The 21,385-nt window shown below is 51.0% G+C and overlaps 1 protein-coding gene across 1 annotated transcript; it reads left to right on the top strand.

The window, feature by feature from the left end:
• Window positions 1-13,699: 13,699 nt before the first annotated feature.
• Window positions 13,700-19,635, top strand: LOC103179161 (oocyte zinc finger protein XlCOF6-like). The gene is given in 4 exon segments (XM_042342020.1): window positions 13,700-13,887; window positions 14,176-14,341; window positions 17,155-18,945; window positions 18,948-19,635. Coding segments are annotated over 4 exon segments (2,031 nt in total). The 5' UTR covers window positions 13,700-13,842; the 3' UTR covers window positions 18,977-19,635.
• Window positions 19,636-21,385: the final 1,750 nt, after the last annotated feature.

Raw genomic sequence — 21,385 nt, 5'->3', positions numbered from 1 at the left:
ACTATCTGGAATAATAACAATCCTCATATTTGATATTGTGTCTTATCACTCTATTTCAAAGTGGTCAACGTGATTACTTACTGTAAAGTGCAGTTACTTGTGGTATTTTGTAGGCTAATGTGGCAGTCAATTTATGCACAAAAACCTCCCACACATAGCCATGAAGTGAATGACCCATTTTATTTTGGGTGATTGTCAGCCAGGACACCGAGAGAGAGAGAGACTGCATTCTCTTTTCCAATAGCACTGCGGCAGATCTTTAACATGTTTAACAGAGGATGCTTTAACAGAGCCCAGAAGGGACATCAGTTTAATGACTCATTGAATGATGACATAATGTGGCCTAATCAAGGTATGTATCACGGCTTCCTCTGAGGAATTGTACCTTTATCTTTCTTACTCAGCTGGCTCTCTGTCAAAATCACAACGTTACTAGTTAGTGAACAGCAGCAAAAGAAAATGTTCTGTTTCCCCGAGTAGGACACCGTTTTTTAGGCCCAATGTTAGAACTGAATTATAATAATAATAATAATAATCCTTGCATTTGATATAGCGCTTTTCACGTCGGGAGGACGTCCCAAAGCGCTTCACAGAACACACTGTAAAGTGAATTGACTGTATATTTGTGGGCGAACGCGGCAGCCAATTGCGCACAGCAATGTCCCACAAACAGTCGTAGATTGAAAATGACCAATTTATTATTGTTTTGGTTTTGGAGGATTATTATTAGGCTCTGTGTGGAGTAAGGAAACTTGCCCAAGGTTTCACCCTCTGCCTGGAATTTAACTCAGGTCTCTCACTTGCAAAGCGAGTGCTCTAACCACTGAACTACAGGACTCCACGAATTAATTGTAAAAATGCACGATAGGAGGATGTCTCAAACTGCTTCACAAGGTTTACCACAATATGTAGTGATTGTATTGTTGTGGATGGACGCAGCGGATGATTTTGGAATCCTGTAGCTCAGTGGTTAGAGCACTCGCCTCACAAGTGAGAGACTTCAGTTCGATTCCCAGCAAGGCAAAATGTTGGGCACGTTTCCTTATTCCACAAACCCCTGTTTACATAGCAGTAAGTAGGAACCCGGTTTTAATCAATTGATGGGTCACTTTTCTTGGGGTAAAAAATTTCCTTCAATAAAACAAGAATAATAAATTATTCATTTCAATCCAAGACTGTTTGTGGGACACAAATTTTGGGGCAAATTTCACCCCAAAAATACAGTCAATTCACTTTGCAGTATATTCTGTGAAGCCCTTTGAGACTTCTCAAAGCGTGATATGGTGCAATATCAAACGCAAGGATTATTATTATTTATTTATTATTTATTTTGGAGCGCAGCAATGTCCGATATACAGCTGCAGTGAATGATAAAGTTTGACTGGCGAGGGGGAAGGAGATTGTTGGCCAGGACAGCGGAGGGAAACTGCCTTCTCTTTTGCTGCGGGAGATCTTTAATGTCCACCTGAACAGGGTACTGACAGGGAGCACGGAAAAAATGGCACTCCCTCTGGCATTGTAATGGAGTGTCAGTAGGTTTGTTCCGATGTGGGGAAGGAAAACCACAACCTTCTGACTCAGAGGTAAAAATGCTCCCAACTGAACGCCAAGCTGACACACTATCTGTTGCTTAGTATCGCACTCAGTGTTCTGTTCATGTGTTGAAGGAAGGTACAGCCTTGGGACAAATGTAATTTGTTGTTGCTGTTGGTGGTGGTGCGACCTCGCAATGTGAAAGGCACTGGACATAATAATAAATAATAGTCCTTGCATTTGATATAGCGCCTTATTACATCTTCCAGGCGGCTCAAAGCGGATAAACTGTAAAGTGAATTGACTGTGCATTTGATGGGTGAGACGCGGCAGCCAATCGTGCACAGCAGCGTCCCCACAAACAGTCGTGGATTGAAGTGACCAATTTATTATTATTTGTTACATGTATATTTAATTTGACACGAGTAATGGGTGGTTGATGCCCAAACAAGAGTTACTTTTTTCATTCTCGATGACAATTCCCTGACGTTAAATAAATGTTTACCTAAGAATTTCAGCTGCACATCTGTAAGACAAGATCTGTGGTCAGTATCGGGTCAGACGAGGCACTCAACAGATCCAAATGCTAAACAAATTATAAAACTATGTACAATAATAAACCACTAGAATAACTAGAAAGTTAGCATAAGCAACAAAATACAAGTTGCATCATCTATATGCAGCGCCTTTTACATCAGGAAGACGTCTCAAAGAGCTTGGCATTAGGAATAAGAGTCGGCCTTTCAGCCCTTCGAGCCTGTTCCGCCATTTAATTAGATCATGGCTGATCTGTACCTCAACTAATCCTTTCAATTACAAGTTACTTTTACATTACTGTGTGGCACCTGAGTGTGGAGGAAGGAGGGGGAGTGCCGAGCATGGGAACCGAAAGGGTTGGAGGTGGGAAATATGATGGAAAGTATGATCAAAGAGGTAACCTTGAATAAGATATTGTAGATAACTATATATATTTGTATTATATATTTGAGGGAACGAGCTGGAGAAGCTTTGGGATGGAGTTCCGGGGGCAGTGGGGGAATAAATAACAATAATCCTTGCATTGATCCTCGAGACATCTCAAAACGCTTATATACAGAATATATTGTGAACTGAATTGACTGTATGTTTTGCGGGTGAAATGCGAAGCCAATTGCGCACCCACAAATAGTCATGGATTGAGTGACTAATTTATTATTATTATTGGAAGGAGTTATTATCCCCGGAAAAGCAATCTGCCAATCGACTAATAGCCGGGTTCCTATTTACTGCTCGTTAAACAGAGGGGCATGGAGTAAGTAAACTTGCCTAATGTTTTGCCCTCCCAGGAATTAAACCCACGTCCTTCACTTGCAAGGGAGAATTAAAATTTCACCGCCGATGGTGGTCACTGAGTGCCAAGCTGGTAGGGTTTGAGGAGATGATGGAGGTAAAGGTGGGCACGAGACCATGGAGGGAATTGAAGCTAAAACAGATCAAATGTGTTTCCTTTCCCCGAGAGTCAGTGAAAAAACAAAACTGCACATTACCTTCCACATCCCGTTTGGCAATTCTACTTGACTTGGTCTCTGACTCCTCTGGGAGGTCAGTGCTACCAACACCCGGCTCCAGCCTCTCCCTACTCCCATCATGGTCCTGCGGCTCCGTGACAACAGCCACATTAACTGCAAGAAGCCAAACCCCAAGTGAGTTTCTCTTTTCTGTGTCTCCAAAGAGTGAACAGAGCTCCACTGAGGAAGAGAACTAGGAAGATGGGATGCAATATTGTTTGGGGGGAGGGAGCAGCACAGACATGACGAGGGGTAAGGGACTCTTGTAGCTGATCATCATATGATTATAGCAACTGTGATAAGCAAGAGAGAGTGGAATATTCCTCTCCAGAAGGGAACATTATTCCACAGGAACAGCTGCAGACAACAAATTTCATTGGTATAACACCTTTCATGTCAGGAGGATGTATCAAGGTGTTGGACAGTCAGCGCCAACAAGTAGGGAGTTTGTGTAGTCGAGCCTGGATGTGATGAATGCATAGAGGAGGGTCTCAACGGCCTATGGTGAGAAACTGTGGTGGAGCTAGTCAATGTTGCAGAGGTGGGAAACGGCAAAGTGGGTCAGGGCACGGATGTGGGAGATGAAAGATAGTTGAGGGTTGAACAGGACACCGAGGTTCCATTTTAGCTTTGTGAGGTGGAGAGTGCATCAAGGAAGGTGATGCTGTCAGCGCCCGAGGTATGGAGGCGCTGAGGGGGGCTAAACAGGAGGACCTCGGTCCTGTTGACGTTCAGCTGCAGAAAGTTAGCTCTCATCCAGAACTTGATGTCCAACTTGATGTCTGTGAGGACAGCAGTGGTCCTGGAGTCGAGGGTGGAGGTGGAGAGGTACAGATATGTCTCATCTGCAAGCAATTGGAAGTTGATGCCATCTCTACGTATGATGTCACCAAGAGGAAGCATGTAAATGGTGAAAAGGATCAAGGATAGAGCCCTGAGGGATGCCACATGAAACAATGCCGGGCTGGAGGAGAAGCCGTTTGAGGAGATGGTCGGAGAGGCAGGATTTGAACCAGACTTTGATCATGTTCACAACAACAACAAAATTACATTTGTAAAGCACCTTTCCCAGAGGGAGGATGACCCAAAGCACTGAACAGAGTGTTTTGGACCCAGGCTGGGGGTCGGAGTCGGGGAGGGTGGAGGACATGGGGGGAAGCAGGGAGATCGAAAGCACGGTTAAAGAGGAGTGTCTAGAGGAGGGACTACAGGAATGAGTTCCAGAGGGTGGGGGCAGAGTGGTGGAAGTCCCACCTGCCAATAGTGGGGCGAGCAAGGTGGGGGATGTGAAGCAGGCCAGAGCCCGCTGAGCGAAGGGAACGAGCAAGATGGTGGGGGGCTAGGAAGTCTCAGGGGTGGGGGGAGCAAGACCGTGGAGGGCTTTGAAGATGAGGACCAGGATCTTGAACTGTATCCTCTGTGTGATGGGAAGCCAGTGGAGTTGGGTGAGGATAGGGGTGATAGGGTCGCAGAGCCTAGTGCAGGAAAGGACATGGGCTGCAGAGTTCTGGATGATCTGCAGTCTGTGGAGGGAGGAGTTGTGGAGGCCAACAAGCAGTGACTTTGCATAGTTGAGCCTTGATGTAATGAAGGTGTGTATGAGGGTTTCAGCCGCCTGCGGTGTGAGATAGTGGTGGAGCCGAGCGTTGTTGCAGAGGTGGGGAAGGCAGAGCAGGTCATGGCGCAGATGTGGGTAGAAAGGATAGTTGAGGGTCAAACAAGGCCCCAAGGTTCCGGACTGGCTCAGTGAGGGGGAGTGAGCCCCATGGATGGTGATGCTGTCAGCGCCTGAGGTGAGGAGACGCTGACGGGAGCCAATCAGGAGAGCCTCGGACTTGTTGGAAGAAAGTTAGCTCTCATCCCGGCCTTGATGTCTGACAGATATTCTGTAAGGACAGCAGTTGTCCTGGAGTCGGGGGGGAGGCGGAGAGGTAGAGTTGGGTGTCATCCGCACCTGTGGAAGTTGACCCCATGTCTGTGGATGAGTCACCAAGAGGGAGCATAGAGATATTGAAGAGGAGGGGATCAAGGACAGAGCCCTGAGGAACGCCGTACGAGGCGGTGTGGGGGCTAAAGGAGAAGCCGCTTCAGGAGATGAAGTGCAGGTGGTGTGAAAGGTACAATCTGAACCAGTCAAGGACAGAGCCATGGAGGTTGAGGTGAAAGGAGAGATGGTGGATGAGGATAGAGTGGTGGACGATGTCGAAAGCAGCAGAGAGGTCAAGGAGGACGAGGAAGCCCTGGTCGCAGATGGACAGAATGTCATTTGTCACTTTTGACCAGGGAGGTTTCTGTGCTGTGGGCGGCACGGAAATCCAACTGGAAAGGTTCGAGAAGGGAGTGGCGGGAGAGGAAGGAGCAAAGCTGAGAAGCACCACTCGTTCCACTTGGAGAGGAAAGGGAGGTTGGAGATGGGGTGGTAGTTTGGGAGTAGAGGTGGGTCCAGGGAGGGTTTTTTAAGGATGGGAGTGATGACTGCGGTTTTTAATGGGGTGGGAACAGTACCAGAGAACAGGGAGAGGTTTACGATGTCAGTGAGCAGAGGGGCAAGGAGGTGAGGATGGGAGGTAAGGAGAAGGGTAGGGATGGGGTCGAGGGACAGGTGTTTTCTTTCATACAGGTTATGATGGTGACGAGAGAGGAGGGGGAGACAGGTTCAAAGGTGTGGGGGTAGGGATGGGTAGGGGCTGGGGCGGGAGGAGCAGATGAGGAGGGTGTAGCAGTGCAGTGGCAGAGGCAGCTGAGCAGATTCCCTCAACTTTGGATTCGAGGAAGTCTAGCATCACCTCGCAGTTGGCATTTGAGGAGAGGATGGGTGAGGGGTGAGAGGGTGGGCGGAGGAGCCGTTTCGTGATGGAGAAGAGGAGCCTGGGGTTGAATGCATTTCACACAAGAAAGTGAAAGGTACCTTTCTTCTTTTCGCGTTTGTGACTCAGGATGAGGAGAAGTGCAGTAACAAGTCCGAGCACAATCACGATCCAGTCCATTGCTCACCTTGGGAAAACAACGGAAGCCAATCTACAAGCTGCTCATTCCACTGTATTGAGTTGGCAGCTGTTAAGGACTCAATGTCGCTGTCAATAAACAATAATAATAATCCTTGCAATTCATATAGTGCCTTATCACGTCTTCGAGATGCCTCAAAGCCCCACACAGAATATATTCTAAAGTGTGATATTTTGTGGGTGAAACGCAGCAGCCAATTGTGCACAGCAGTGTCCCACAAACGGTCAACAACAACAACAAGATTTCATTTATAGAGCGCCTTTCACGTTGGGAGGACGTCCCAAGGCGCTGGACAGTTGGGTTGGTACCCGAGGAGGGGGGAAATGATCAGGGTGAGGGGAGGGAAGGGACGGAGCGAGGAGCGGGTAGAGAGTCGAGAGGGGAGCTGAAGGCACGGTTCGAAGAGAAAGGTCTTAAGACCGGCCTTGAAGGAGGAAAGGGAGGAGGCGGCGAAGGCACTGGGGGATGGAGTTACTAAAATCCAGTCATGGATTAAGTGAGCAATTTATTATTATTATTTTTTTGAAGGAATTATTACACCCGTAAAAGCGATCTGCCAATCCACCAACAACCGTGTTCCTACTTACTGCTATGTAAACAGAGGTGTGTGGAGTAAGGAAACTTGCCTAACTTTTTGCCCCACTGGTAATCAAACCCAGGCCTCGCTTGCGGAGTGAGTGCTTTAACCACTGAGCTACAGGACTCCACTGAATGAGAGCGAGGGGAAGGGAAAGTGGGAAGGGAAACTCTCAGACCACAGGGCTCACAGGCACTTTCAGTCACCTCAGCAAAAACATATTTACTGTATCCACTTTGTGACTGATAAGGCCTCAGGGTCGTCCAGACTGTTTAACAAGAGACATCATAACACATTCCTCCTCATGAGCTGTTCGACATTTTAACGTGTCTGCAGATTTATTAATAGCCCCCTCCCCACCACCCCCATCACCCCCACTCAAAATCTCAGTAAAGACAAAACTTAATGCTGATCTAATGGATTTTGTCTTCATACGCCACAGTAAAATCTAGCCACTGAGCCCTGCCCATCTGCCCAATCGCCCGTCCTCCCTCAACTCCTCAGTTTAACCTCCTAGACCCGTCCTCAACAGCTACCCAGACTCCCAGTCCACACTCACGGGCACAACACCAGCCCCCACCGAACAAGCCACCAGCTCGGGATCCAGCACTGTCTCTGTAATGATTCGCTTTACATCACATACTCTGGATTAATTCAGACCAATGTTTTATCTGATTATTTTGCCTGCCTTTGTCCCTATCCCAGACTATCTGCCCCTTTCCCAGACTATCTCCACCTCCCCGATAGTCACCCGGATACTCACCCGTGTCAGACTGCGCCACCGTGAAGCGCTCCGGGACGCTATTCCGTGTATAAATGCAAGTTGTTGTTGTTCCCAGATTCTGCCCCTTACCACCCTACCAGCACCCCAGAGAGTGCTGAATGATATCCTTTGCTCTTCATTGTTCAACAATCGTTAGTTTTAGCTCACGTACGTGAAACCGTTACTAAACCGCACATTGTTATTTGATCTTGCCAAAGGCGAGAACAACACACATCACATTGTGACTCCTCTAAACGCCACTTTTGTTTATTTCTCCGGGAAGATCTTAACGTTCGTTCTTGGATACACATTTGCTTCCTCGGCAGGCTGACGTCAGGAAATATTTTTGAGGCTGCTCACTGTCATTATCATCCAGAGATGATAATTGTCACATATTAATGTGTCAGATATTGGCACAAACACACCAACTGTATCAATGATTAACTGGTTCTTACCAGAGCCACCACCCACCGCGTCTTTCCTATAGCTCTCTGCTCTAGTCGTATTCCCCTCCGTGTCTGTGCTGGGGCTCGCTCCCCCTCTGGAGCTCTTTAACTTCCCATTTCCCGCTATTAACAAGGACACTGCATTGCTCATTAATGTTTTGTAGGGCTCTCTGGGGGCAATTTAATTATTTATGTGAAAGGTGTTGCAAACATAACGTATTTGCAAACAGCAGTGTCCCGCAAACAACCATGAAGTGAACAATAATAATACTAATCCTTGCATTTGATATTGCACCTTATCACAACTTTGAGACATCTCAAAGAGCTTCACAGAATAAATGACCGATTTTTTCTGGGTGATAATCAGCCAGGCTACCAGGAGAGAAACACCCTTTTCTTTTCCAACAGCGCTACCGATATCTTTAACCTAAGCCAAACAGAGCACAGACAGGGAACTTGGTTTACTGTCTGAACCAAAGCATAGCATCTACAGAGTCAGTCTGGACTGTGAGCTCAAAGTCTCCGACATGGGGCTCGAACTCACAACCTCTGACTCAAGGGGTGAGACTGTGACTGACGGAGGCCTGAGGCAGGCGGACACACAAGTGTTTCTCACGCACAGAAGTGGAGGGGAGTGGGGGCCGAGGGTGAAGAAAGGAAAACAATGAAAAATAAATATGAAATCCTCAATGTGTTAAAAATACCATTATTCTTCACCCAATAAATTATTTTCAAGCATCTAAAATCAGAATGATCGGTGCTTGTTTAGAGACAGTTACATCCATCACAGAGATGTATGACACGTTTCCAAGGCAAATAACTAAAGCAACTGAGGGCACAATGTGGAGAGGAACTAACGCAGAGTCAAAAATCCTTGCTTACCTTAGGAGACAAGAAGAGATGGCGGGCAGTGTCAGAACAGCATCTGCACAGCTGGTACTGGATCTTTATAGAGAGGGCAGTGCTGCTGAACAGAATGACGTGACCGGGAGATTGGATACAGCGTAATGATTGGCACTCAATCTGCTGATCTCAACAACAACAACTTGCATTTGTATATGACCTTCACACGGGATAGCCTCCCGAAGGCCTTCACAGTGGCGGAGTCTGACAATGACCCGGGGGGAGAGGGAGGGAGGGAGGGAGGGGTTACTGTAACCACGATCAAAAAGGAAGGTCTTTAGACGTGGAGAGGGAGGGGGCGAGATGGAGGGATCGAGGCGAGTGTTCCAGAGCATCAGGGCGCAGGGGCTGAAGTCACGGCCGCCGATGGTGGAGTGGAGGGCACGAGATACAAACCCAGCCGAGCAGAGGCAGCGGGTGGCGGAGTGGGGGGGTGGGGGGGGGGGAGTCAGCACGTCAGGTGGGTAGGGAGGTGCGAGGGAACTAAGTGATTTGAAAACAAGGCGATCCGTTCAGTGATTGGAAGCCGGTGCAGCGCGGCAAGGACTGGTGTGATCCCAACGTGCATTGTGAGCCACCGGTCAGGCGCCGGTCGGTCCGTGTCTGATTCCGGGTTAAACGTGAGGTGAGCAGCAGGAGAGCGTTTGCTTTGAAGTGTGCAGCAGGTTCCACAGCAGGACATCGAACTTCACAATCAGAAACATCAAGAGGTGGAGATCAGCCTAAAACCTATCGTAAATATTCTTTATTTTTTTCTGGAAGTTAAAGAGAACGCAATCCAGGGGATCAACAACAACAACAACAACTTGGATTTATATAGCGCCCTCCACGCTTGGCTCTGCGCTGCTCGGTCAATTCAGAACTGTTTCTCCATCTGCTATCGTCCGTCGGCAATGTTCTAAATTATGAATCGGTTTTTCCAAGTAATAATAATAATAATCCTTGAATTTGATGCAGCGCCTTATCACGTCTTCGATTCGATTCGTCGCAAAGCGCTTCACAGAATAGACTGTAAAGTGAATTGACTGTATATTTGTGGGCGAACGCGGCAGCCAATTGCGCACAGCAATGTCCCACAAACAGTCGTAGATTGAAAATGAACAATTTATTATTGTTTTTTGTTTTAGAGGATTATTATTAGGCTCTGTGTGGAGTAAGGAAACTTGCCCAAGGTTTCACCCTCTGCCTGGAATTGAACTCAGGTCTCTCGCTCGCAAAGCGAGTGCTCTAACCACTGAGCTACAGGACTCCACAGTCGATGGCATGGTCGAAGAGGAGGGTTTTGAGGTGGGACTTGAAGGAGGCTAAGGAGGGGGCGAGGCGGAGTGACTGGGGGATGGAATTCCAGAGGTTGGAGGCAGAGTGGCTGAAGGCCAATGGTGGGTCGGGTGGGTCGGGGGACGTGGAGCAGCCAGAGCCGGCTGAGCGGAGGGAGCGGGCGGGTTATTAGGGGGTTAGGAGGTCGCAGAGGTGGGGTGGGGCGAAGCCATGGAGGGCTTTGTAGGTGAGAACCTGGATCTTGAACTGGATCCTCCGAAGGATATGGCCAGTGGAGTCGGGCGAGAGTGGGGGAGATGGGGTCACGGAGTTTGGTGCGGGAGAGGACACGGGCTGCAGAGTTCTGGATTATCTGCAGCCTGTGGGGGGAGGAGTTGGGAAGGCCGACACGCAGGGCGTTTGCATAGTCAAACTAATTTTCGCACAGGTGTGTCTCACAAACAGTTGTGGATTGATGTGACCACAGAGCACGCACCTCCCAAACGAGAGGGTCTGGTTTCTATTCTCAGGCACAGCGAAACGTTAAGCAAGTTTCCTTACTCCAAACACATGCCTCAGTTTGCCGAGCAATAAGTAGGAACCTAGTTGTTAGTCGATTGGTGGATCGCTTTTCCAGGGTAATAATTCCTTCAAACAAAATAATAATAATAATAATTTGGTCACTCAATCCGTGACTGTTTGTGGGACACTGCTCTGCAGAATTGGCTGCCGTGTGAGTGAGTATTTGGGTGTGTATTGTGCGGTGGAGGTTTGGATCAGCTGCATCTTGTAGGTATTGGAGTTGGGGAGACCAGCGAGCCTTGAAAAGTCGAATCAGAAGGTAACAAATGTGTGGACGAGACTTTTCGCTGCTTCTGGGGTAAGGTACGGTCAGAGGCCGGCAATATGGCAGAGGAAAGCGGCCGATGTGGGGAAGGAAGAACAGCTGTGGGTTGCACCTGAGGCCTAGGTTGCGCACTATCTGAGGGTATCACTATCTGAGGGTACTCACTATCAGTGAGTGAGGAATAGGCCAGGGAAGTTGCCAAAGTCAGCCACAGGACAGAAGACGTTGATGGGAACCAAGGAGTATGGCTTCCATCTTGTCAGCATTTAGCTGCACGAAGTCTGATAAAGTCCAGCAGTTACCCCAATGCACACTCTGGGGTCCTCAAGCCTTGGATCTTGCCAGCCTGCGCCTAACACTCTCTGGGATGAGGTAAGCAGGATATGTCCCTCCAGGGAGAGAGCGTGATTCTATTCCACAATGTGTGTCAGACACTGGCTGACCACAAAAAAAACTGAAGAAAGTTGTGGCTATTTCAGGTTACGCTTCTCAGAAAATAGTTTAGGAGGCACCTAAGTCGACCAATAATACACAGAATAGCCTCAAAATTGTGCTGTGACTGTTGGCCTTCCCCAGATATCCATCCGAAGGGCTTCAACATACCCTGCGGAGGCCTGGGAACGTCATTGCTGACCGGGGAGGCTTGGTGTCCATCCGTCGCTGTAGCTCCCTGTTGTATTTTAAAGGCTATTTTCTTTTCACATAAGCTGGTCACGTTGTCCTTGCCAATTATGGTGACCACCTCTATACTGTCTCTGGTGTGCATCTCAAATGAACTTCCAGCGATTGATAGCCAAGTAACCTTGGTTTAGATAGTCCTGACAGCCTTGGCCTCGGTCTGTCTCCCTCTTGTTACCGCAGTAGATGGGGGAGGCCTGGAGACCTGTTTAGATAACTTTCTGACGTGAAGGGCGCTATACAAGTGTGATTTGTTGTAGTTTAGCCATCGTACATGTTGTATCGAAGCAAGGTTAAATCAAGTGGAGTCCTATAAGCTCAGTGGTTAGAGCAAGCGAGAGACCTGGGCTCGATTCCCGGCAGGGCCAAATGTTGGGCAAGTTTCCTAAATCCACACGTCTGTTTACCCAGCAGTAAGTGGGAACCCGGTTGTTAGTTGATTGACGGATTACTTTTCCGGAGGTAATAATCCCTTCAAAATAAATAATAATAAATTGGTCACTTCAATCCACGACTGTGGGTGGGGACGCTGCTGTGTGCAATTGGCTGCCAAGTTTCACCCACAAAATATAGTGAATTTCACCTGAGAGTGTATCCTGTGAAGCGCTTTGAGATGTCTGGAAAATGTGATAAGCCGTGGGACAAGGACAACAACAACAAAATTTCATTTATAGAGCGCCTTTCACGTCGGGAGGACGTCCCAAGGCGCTGGACAGTGTGGTCGGGACGCGAGCATTGGGGGGAAATGGTCAGGGTGAGGGGAGGGAGGAAGCGGCGAAGGCACTGGGGGATGGAGTTCCAGAGCCTCGGGGCTGAGAGGCTGAAGCCCGGCCACCGATGGTAGGGCGGTTGGGGCGGGGTATCTGGAGCAGACCGGAGCCAGAGGAACGGAGGGTACGGGCAGGTAGGTAGGGGGATAGTAGGTCAGAGAGGTAGGAGGGAGCGAGGCCGTGAATGGCCTTGTAAGTGAGGATGAGGATCTTGAATTCGATCTTCTGGGGGATGGGGAGCCAGTGAAGGCGAGCGAGGGCGAGGGTGAGGGTGGGAGTGATGTGGTCGCGGTGTCTGGTGCGGGACAGTACAGGAGCTGCAGAGTTCTGAATGACCTGCAGTGTGGAGGGAGGTGAGGGAAGGCCGACGAGGAGAGAGTTCCCATAGTCCGGCCTTGAGGTGATAAAGGTGTGGACCAGAGTTTCAGTCGCGTGAGGGGTGAGGGAGTGCCGTAGACAGCACTACACTCTGACCTTCCAACCTCAGCCCCTCCCCCACCACAACCCCTCAGCCCCTCCCCCACCACAACCCCTCAGCCCCTCCCCCACCACAACCCCTCAGCCCCTCCCCCACCCAACCCCTCAGCCCCTCCCCCACCACAACCCCTCAGCCCCTCCCCCACCACAACCCCTCAGCCCCTCCCCCACCACAACCCTCAGCCCCTCCCCCACCACAACCCCTCAGCCCCTCCCCCACCACAACCCCTCAGCCCCTCCCCCACCACAACCCCTCAGCCCCTCCCCCACCACAACCCCTCAGCCCCTCCCCCACCACAACCCCTCAGCCCCTCCCCCACCCCTACGACCCTGCACCAGCCCCGCCCACTGCTATGACATGGTGCCACCCTGCAGTGTGATTAGTCGGCAGTGCTGCATCATGTGATCACAAACCGTCACCCGGAGACACGAGCGGATTGACAGCTTCTCCCACTGTGTACATCATCACTGCCCCCCACCCCCCCCGACCCCCCCCCACCCACCGACCCCCACCCCCCACCGACCCCCACCCCCCACCGACCCCCACCCCCACCGACCCCGACCCCCACCGACCCCACCCCCCACCGACCCCACCCCCCACCGACCCCCACCCCCCCACCGACCCCCACCGACCCCCACCCCCCCACCGACCCCCACCCCCCACCGACCCCACCCCCCACCCCCCCCCACCCCCCACCCCCCACCGCCCCCCCCCCACTGCCCCCATTGCCCCCACCCCCCACCGCCCCCCCCCACTGCCCCCACTTCCCCCACCGCCCACTTCCCCCTACCGACTCACACCCCCAACCGCCCCGCACCGCCCCCAACCCCCCACCCAACTCCACCCCCACTCCCCTCTGCCCCCAGAGGAGGCCACAGCCAGCAAAGCGGAGGCAGTTGGGGGAGTGAGGGCAATTGGGAGTCAGTGGAGCCGGGTAAGGATTGGTGTGATGGGAGTACAGAGTTTTGTGCCCTTGATATGAGCTGCTCTTTCTTGTCCACCTCTCAGAAGTGAAATACTTCAAGCCTGCATTCAGGATGGAAGCCAGGAAGAGGAAGCCAGCGAGGAAGAAACGCAAGGAGGTAACTAACTAAATAGTGAATAAACTTTATATTGATTTCCAGCAGAGTGACAGACCATTCATCCCCATTAGCCCATCCTGGTGTTTGCTCCACACGTTCCACTTTCCATCCACTCTTTACTCCCTCCCTTCTATTCCCTTCTTCCTCATGTGTCCATCTCACTTCCTCTAAAATGCACCTCATTTACATCCCATAGTAACTTGTGTTCCCCTGGTTACGGATTTCCCAACAAGTAAGAACAGCTTATATATGGTAACGCTTATAATGTTCTTACGTTCGCCATTGCAGAGCAAAAAGGAGATCTCACACAACCCGTCAGGATCAGCTGAGGGTGGAGGTGACCGCACAAGAGACGTGAGTGAAGCCACGAGTTCAGCAAATGAAGAGAGCGATCTGGTCACCAGAGGAGGCGTCTCAGTCGGTGACCAGGAAGATCTGACATCATCTAAGAGAGGTATTCTTCCGGCAAAAAGCGACACGGAAAGATTGGGCACAGGAGGCGGTTTGTGTGTTTGCCGCTGCTGACTGTTTACCGTGTTTGCCTTTCCAATTCTATCCCTCGACGTTGATGCTCTGAGTGAAGGAATCCCTTCTAACCTCTGGCGTCTGGTAAACCTCGGGGACCTCCCACCTTCCCCCCCCTTCTCTATCGCCCCCTCCACAGGGCCTGCCGCTCTATCCCCCCGTCGCCTCCCACACTTGCCCCCGCTTGTCGCCTCCCCATCCAGGCCCTGCCCCCCCCACCTCTCGGCCCACCCCCCCCACCTCTCGGCCCACTCCCCCCACCTCTCGGCCCACTCCCCCCACCTCTCAGCCCAGCCCCCCCACCTCTCGGCCACCCCCCACCTCTCGGCCCACCCCTCCACCTCTCAGCCCACCCCCCACCTCTCGGCACAGCCCCCCCACCTCTCGGCCCACCCCCCACCTCTCGGCCCACCCCCCACCTCTCAGCCCAACCCCCCCACCTCTCGGCCCACCCCCCAACTTCTCGACCCACCCCCCCCAACCTCTCGGCCCACCCCCCCCACCTCTCGGCCCACCCTCACCCACCTCTCGGCCCACCCCACTCCTCTGGGCCACCCCCCACCTCTCGGCCACACATCCCCGCCCCCACCTCTCGGGCACCCGCCCCCACCTCTCGGCCACCCGCCCCCACCATTCGGCCACACCCCCTACCACCTCCCGGACCCGCCCCCCCCCTCCAGGCCTCTCCCCAGCCATCTCCCCCTCTTGGCCCCACTCTAGCCTCCCTCACCACCTCCTCTTCTAGAACCCCCAATCCGCCTATCCCTCTAGGCCCCTCAACCTCTAGGCACTCCCCCCACCGCTATCCCCTCTGGGGCCCTCCTCCTCTTGGCCCATCTGTCGTCTCTCCCTCTAGTACCCCGCCCGCTGCTTCCCCCTCTGGGCCCCTCACCCGTTCACGCCCCTCAAGGCCCCTCTCCTGCCCCCTCCCCCCTCTCGGCCTCCTCCCCCCTCTCGGGAGAGCGAGCAGGAGGGAGAGAGTGAGCAGGAGGGGGAGAGTGAGAGGGAGGGGAAGAAGGAGCGAGCAAGGGGGGAGAGAGCACGAGCGATAGGGTGAGAGGGAGAGAGAAAGAGAGTAGAGGGTGAGAGAGAGAGGCGGAGAGAGAGTGAGCGAGCGAGAGGGGGAGCGAGTGAGAGTGGAGGAGAGAGAGAGCGGGAGGGAGAGCGAGGGTGAGAGAGAGCAAGCGAGAGGGAGGGGGAGACAGAGAGAGTGAGCGAGAGGGGGAGAGAGAGCAAGAGAGCGGGGGAGCGAGCAAGGGTAAGGGGGTGAGAGAACGAGTGAGATGGGGGGAGCGAGCGAGCGAGAAGGGGGAAAAGGAGAGAGCGAGCAAGCGGGCGGGGGCGAGAAAGAAGGGGGATGAGAGCGAGTGAGAGTGGGGGAGAGAGCGAGCGAGAGTGGGGGAGAGAGCGAGCGGGAGGGGGAGAGAGAGCACAAGCGGGAGGGGGAGAAAGAGAGCGAGCGGGAGGGGGAGAAAGAGAGCGAGGGGGAGAAAGAGAGCGAGCGGGAGGGGGAGAGAGAGAGCGAGCGGGAGGGGGAGAGAGAGAGCGAGCGGGAGGGGGAGAGAGAGAGAGAGCAGGAGGGGGAGAAAGAACGAGCGAGGGGGGAGAGAGAGAGCGAGTGGGAGAGAGAGAGCGAGTGGGACGGGGAGAGGGGGGGAGGAGTGAGAACGAGCGAGAGAGGGGGAGCGGGAGATAATGAGGGAGAAGGGGGAAGAGAGCGAGTGAGAGGGGTAGAGAGAGCGAGCGAGAAGAGGGAGAGAGCAAGTGAGGGGGGAGAGGGGGAGAGTGCGAACGGGAGGGGGAGTGAGAGGGGGAGAGAGAGCGAGCGAGAGGGGGAGAGAGAGCGAGTGAACGGGAAGGGGAGAGAGAGAGCGAGCGAGAGGGGGAGAGAGAGAGAGAGTGAGCGGGAGGGGGAGAGAGAGAGCGACAGCGAGTGGGGGAGAGAGAGAGAGAGAGTGAGCGGGAGGGGGAGAGAGAGAGAGCGAGCGGGAGGTGGAGAGAGAGAGAAGTGGGGAAAGGAGAAAGCAAGCAAGTGGGGGGGGGGAGAGAGTGAGGGGGAGCGAGAGCGAGCAAGCGAGAGGGGGAGGGGGGAGATCGAGAGGGGGCGAGCGAGCGAGAGGGGGAGCGTAAGCGAGAGCAAGAGGGGGAGCGAGAGGAAGAGGGGGAGAGCGAGTGAAAGGGGGAAAGATCGAGCGGGAGGGGGAGAGAGAGAGAGAGCGCGAGAGGGGGAGAGAACAGAAATAGGGTGAAGTGAGGACCGTGTTTTGTGGTTCTCTGTCAGAACAGATGATTGGAGCCTCCCTCGGTGTCACGGTGGGGACTGAGGACAGACACTGAGTGACGTATCGTGCAGTTTCCTCCCAGAAACCTCACTCTTTCCCTCGTGAGAACCTACTCTATGTCCTTCATTCCACCCCCTCTCCACACGACCTCTGCGATATTCCGACCCAGCCAACCCCTTTGCCAGCAAACACTGACTTGCTTCATGTCCCTCCACCCCTTCTGCCCTACCATTGCCAATTTGCCTCCGCTGTCTGGAGCTCTATTCCTGGGGTCCCTCCAACTCCTCCCCTCCTTCAAGACCTAACTCTTTGACCTTTGGCCGGGGAGCTTGACTTATACCTCATCTGAAGCACGACACCTTCGACAATGGAATACATCCATTACAAATGCAAGGATTCAAAATCGGTCAAACAGCAATTCCTAAAGAAAACTTTACAGATCTTTCTTTTCTCCCAACAGCAACCAAAGTGGATGATTCTGAGGCTCATTGTAATATTGTGTTTACCTGTGCCGAGTTCCTTCAGAAACACAGCAGAAGACATCCTGAGCTCCATCAAGACACATTAGCAACACAATCATCTTGTAACATAAATGCATGTTCACAGCAGAAAGAGTGTCAGGGACCTATCACAGACACTGTTGGAGAAAAGGGGTTCTCACAAACAGGATCTCTGCAGGGTCGCCAGCGATCAACCTCAGGAAAGAGACCGACCTCAGGAAAAAGACCGACCTCAGGAAAAAGACCACATAAATGTACTGAATGTGAAAAGAGTTTCACAAGTTTAGGGAACCTGCAGTGTCACCAGCGATTACACACAGGAGAGAGACCGTATAAATGTACTGAATGTGGAAGGAGTTTCACACAGTGTGGGAACCTCAATAGACACCTCCAATTACACACAGGAGAGAAACCATATAAATGCACTGAATGTGGAAAGGGTTTCAGAAGGTCAGCGAATCTCCAGAGTCACCAACGATTACACACAGGAGAGAGACCGTATAAATGTGATGAATGTGGAAAGGATTTCATTGTGCCAAGGGACCTTAAGAGACACCAGCGATCACACACAGTTGAGAGACCGTATAAATGTGCAGAATGTGGAAAGAATTTCACAAAGTCTAGGGAACTCAATGTTCACCAGCGATCACACACAGGAGAGAGACCGTATAAATGTGCTGAATGTGGGAAAAGTTTCACCCGGTCAGGGCACCTCCAGGTTCACAAGCGATTACACACAGGAGAGAGACCGTATAAATGTGCCGAATGTGGAAAAAGTTTCACTACATCAAGAGACCTCCAGAGACACCAACGATCACACACAGGAGAGAAACCGTATCAATGTGCCGAGTGTGGAAAGAGGTTCAGGCAGTCGGGGCACCTCCAGATACACCATCGATCACACACAGGAGAGAGACCGTATAAATGTACCGAATGTGGAAAGAGTTTCACACAATCACGGAATCTTCAGACACACCAACAATCACATACAGGAGAGAGACCGTATGAATGTACCGAATGTGGACGGAGTTTCACACGTTCAGGGCATCTCCAGAGACACCAGCAATCACACGCAGGGGAGAGAGCGTATAAATGTGTTGAATGTGAAAAGAGTTTCACATCATTAAGAGAACTCGTGATACACGAGCGTTCTCACACGGGAGAGCGACCGTATCAATGTGCTGAATGTGGAAAGAGTTTTACGAGTTCAGGGTACCTCCAGGTTCACCAGCGATTACACACACAAGACAAGCTGTATAAATGTACCGAATGTGGAAAAAGTTTCACAACATCAGTTTATCTACTGAATCACCATCGATCACACACAGGTGAGAGACCATACAAATGTGCTGAATGTGGAAAGAGTTTCACCCAATCAGGGCACCTGAAGAGACACCAGCGATCGCACACAGGAGAGAGACCATATACATGTGCTGAATGTGGAAAGGATTTCACACAGGCAGGACACCTCCAGAGACACCAGCTATCACACTCAGGAGAGAGACCGTATACATGTGCTGAATGTGGAAAAAGTTTCACAACATCAGATTATCTCCTGTGTCACCAGCGATTACACACAGGAGAAAAACCATATAAATGTGCTGAATGTGGAAAGAGATTCAGTAAGTCAGGGAATCTCCAGATTCACCAACGATCACACACAGGAGAGAGACCGTATAAATGTACTGAATGTGAAAAGAGTTTCTCAAAGAAACGATACCTCCAAAATCACCAGCGAGTGCACACAGGAGAGACTATGAATGTGCTGAATGTGGAAAGTGATTTGCTCATTCCAGCAGAAGAAAGATCACAAATGCTCTGAAAGATTCCATTAATGTGGGTAAGTTTCCAGGAGCTGGTACTTTTCAAAGCCCACATGAGAAGCTGCTTTGAGATGGAAAGGAACTAACAGTAATATTTTGACATGTACAGTACATGTATCCACTTGATCTGACACCAGTGACTCAAAGTTAAGACACCAGTATCACAGTTTGTCCCCTTCTTTCCTGATCATGTGCTGGGGTACCATCATCTCCTGCTGGACCTCACACACGTAGCTATTGTGTTCATGCTAGGCTATAGCCAGGGTGGATAGCATAACAGAATTCACGGTGAGAAATGAGAGACTGTGAAGCAGATAGACAGTGTCTCGGGAGCTTTACACTGCATCTAATCCGTGATCTCACTGACCAGGGAGTGCTCGACAGACAGTGTGTGAGGGTCACCAGGAGCTATGTGTGGCTATAGCCCCCTGTGTGAGGGTCACCAGGAGCCGTGTGTGCCAGGCCACTGAGAATACGGCAGGTTTGCACATGCGGGGGCCCCAGAGGGGCTTAGTTCTTAGTACCGCATCTGTGGGTCAGCAGGAGGTGAGAGGGGGCCCCGCGAGGCATCACCAGGCAGCCTCGTACTGTAATCACACTACACACAGTCACACACACTCAGGATACGGGGTGTGTGACTGTGTGTAGTGTGATTATGAGTGTGACTGTGTGTGAGTGTGAGTGTGACTGTGTGGTGTGAGTGTGACTGTGTGTGTGAGTGTGACTGTGTGTGTGAGTATGACTGTAACTGTGTGACTATGTATGAGTGTGACTGTGTGTGTGAGTGTGACTGTGTGTGTGAGTGTGACTGTGTGTGTGTGTGTGACTGTGTGTGTGTGACTGTGTGTGTGTGAGTGTGACTGTGTGTGAGTGTGACTGTGGTGAGTATGACTGTGACTGTGTGACTATGTATGAGTGTGACTGTGTGTGTGAGTGTGACTGTATGTGTGTGACTGTGTGTGTGAGTGTAACTGACAGTGTGACTATGTATGAGTGTGACTGTGTGTGAGTGTGACTGTGTGTGTGTGACTGTGTGTGTGTGAGTGTAACTGACTGTGACTATGTATGAGTGTGACTGCGTGTGAGTGTGACTGTGTGTGTCCTGAGTACCCAACACACAGGGAGGTTGATATTTTGCTGCATTTGCAAAGCTCCTCCACATTCCACATAGATTTTGTACTGTAAAAAGCTTTTTTTTCCTCCTTTCCTGTATATGAATAATGATAAATGATACAATTATTGCATGCAGCACCTTTCACCCCAGGAAGACATCTCCAAGCACTTTGCAGGATTTTGCTGTAAAGTGTAGTGACTGTGTGATTTGCAGGCAGAAGATTTTGAGCATATTGATGTCTCTGCAAACAGCCTTGAGCAGTTCTATTTGTCAGCCAGGACATTGGGAGAGTGAGAGAGAGCGAAAAATTCCTTTCACTTTTCCCTGACAGTGCTGGTGGAGATCTTTAACGTCCGCCCTGAAAAGGCATGGATGGGGTGTGAGGTTTAACGACTCCAGTAAGTAGCGCACTCTTGCCCCAGCTCTGTTGGAGCATCTTCTGTGAGCTGAACTTCCACCTGACTTGTGGGGGGGCTCGAACTCATAACTTTCTGACTTGGAGGTGAGAGTGTGAGCGACTGAGCCACTCATTTAGCACTGATTGAGGATTTAATTGGGAAAGATGAGAGTCGAGAGTGTTTTTGAGCCTGGATTTAGTCAGGTAATCACTCTGAATTGTTGTAGGCATGTTATGACCTGCTATGAGTGGAAAGAGGAATGGTTGTTTCTTTGTTGGAAAAGTTTTTGGAAGGCAAGTTATTCCAAGTACCATTGTATTATTCACCAGGAGGTCCTTTGCGCCAAAAGCTTGGACGTCTCTTGTGTACTTGATTCTGTGGTGTGTGGCATAAACAACAACATAACTATATAACTTGCACTTATATAGCGCCCTCCATACAGGGTACCATCTCAGAGCGCTTAACAGTGGCGGAAAATATGGTAATATCAGGAGCAAATATTATGATCTTAGACTTCAATGAATTTAGGTATAGATGAAATCAAAAATCATGACACATAATTGTGGACTGAACCAAACAGCCTATTTGACTAGAGTCAGTTAGAAGGCTCAAAGAGCTGCTGGCCTCAGATAACAAGCTGGTCCGGTCCGGTCTCAGATAACCCTGCTAGGAAGAATCCATCGTGAGAAGCAAGTAGTCTCAAGGTTTGGGAAAGAAAGGTAGGTTGTTGTGTAGAGATTAGGGAGAATGGGAGGAAGATGGTCACGAGAACAGGGAAGAATGCTAGAATGCGAGGGATACCATCTCCAATGGCTACAGGCCAATTAAAGGCAACTACAGGAGAGAGATGAGCGAA

Source organism: Callorhinchus milii, unplaced genomic scaffold (genome assembly GCF_018977255.1).
Source record: "Callorhinchus milii isolate IMCB2004 unplaced genomic scaffold, IMCB_Cmil_1.0 Scaffold19, whole genome shotgun sequence".
Taxonomy (NCBI): Eukaryota; Metazoa; Chordata; class Chondrichthyes; order Chimaeriformes; family Callorhinchidae; genus Callorhinchus; species Callorhinchus milii.
Note: the sequence above shows the minus strand (reverse complement) of the source record. Positions and strands in the feature narration are given on the sequence as shown.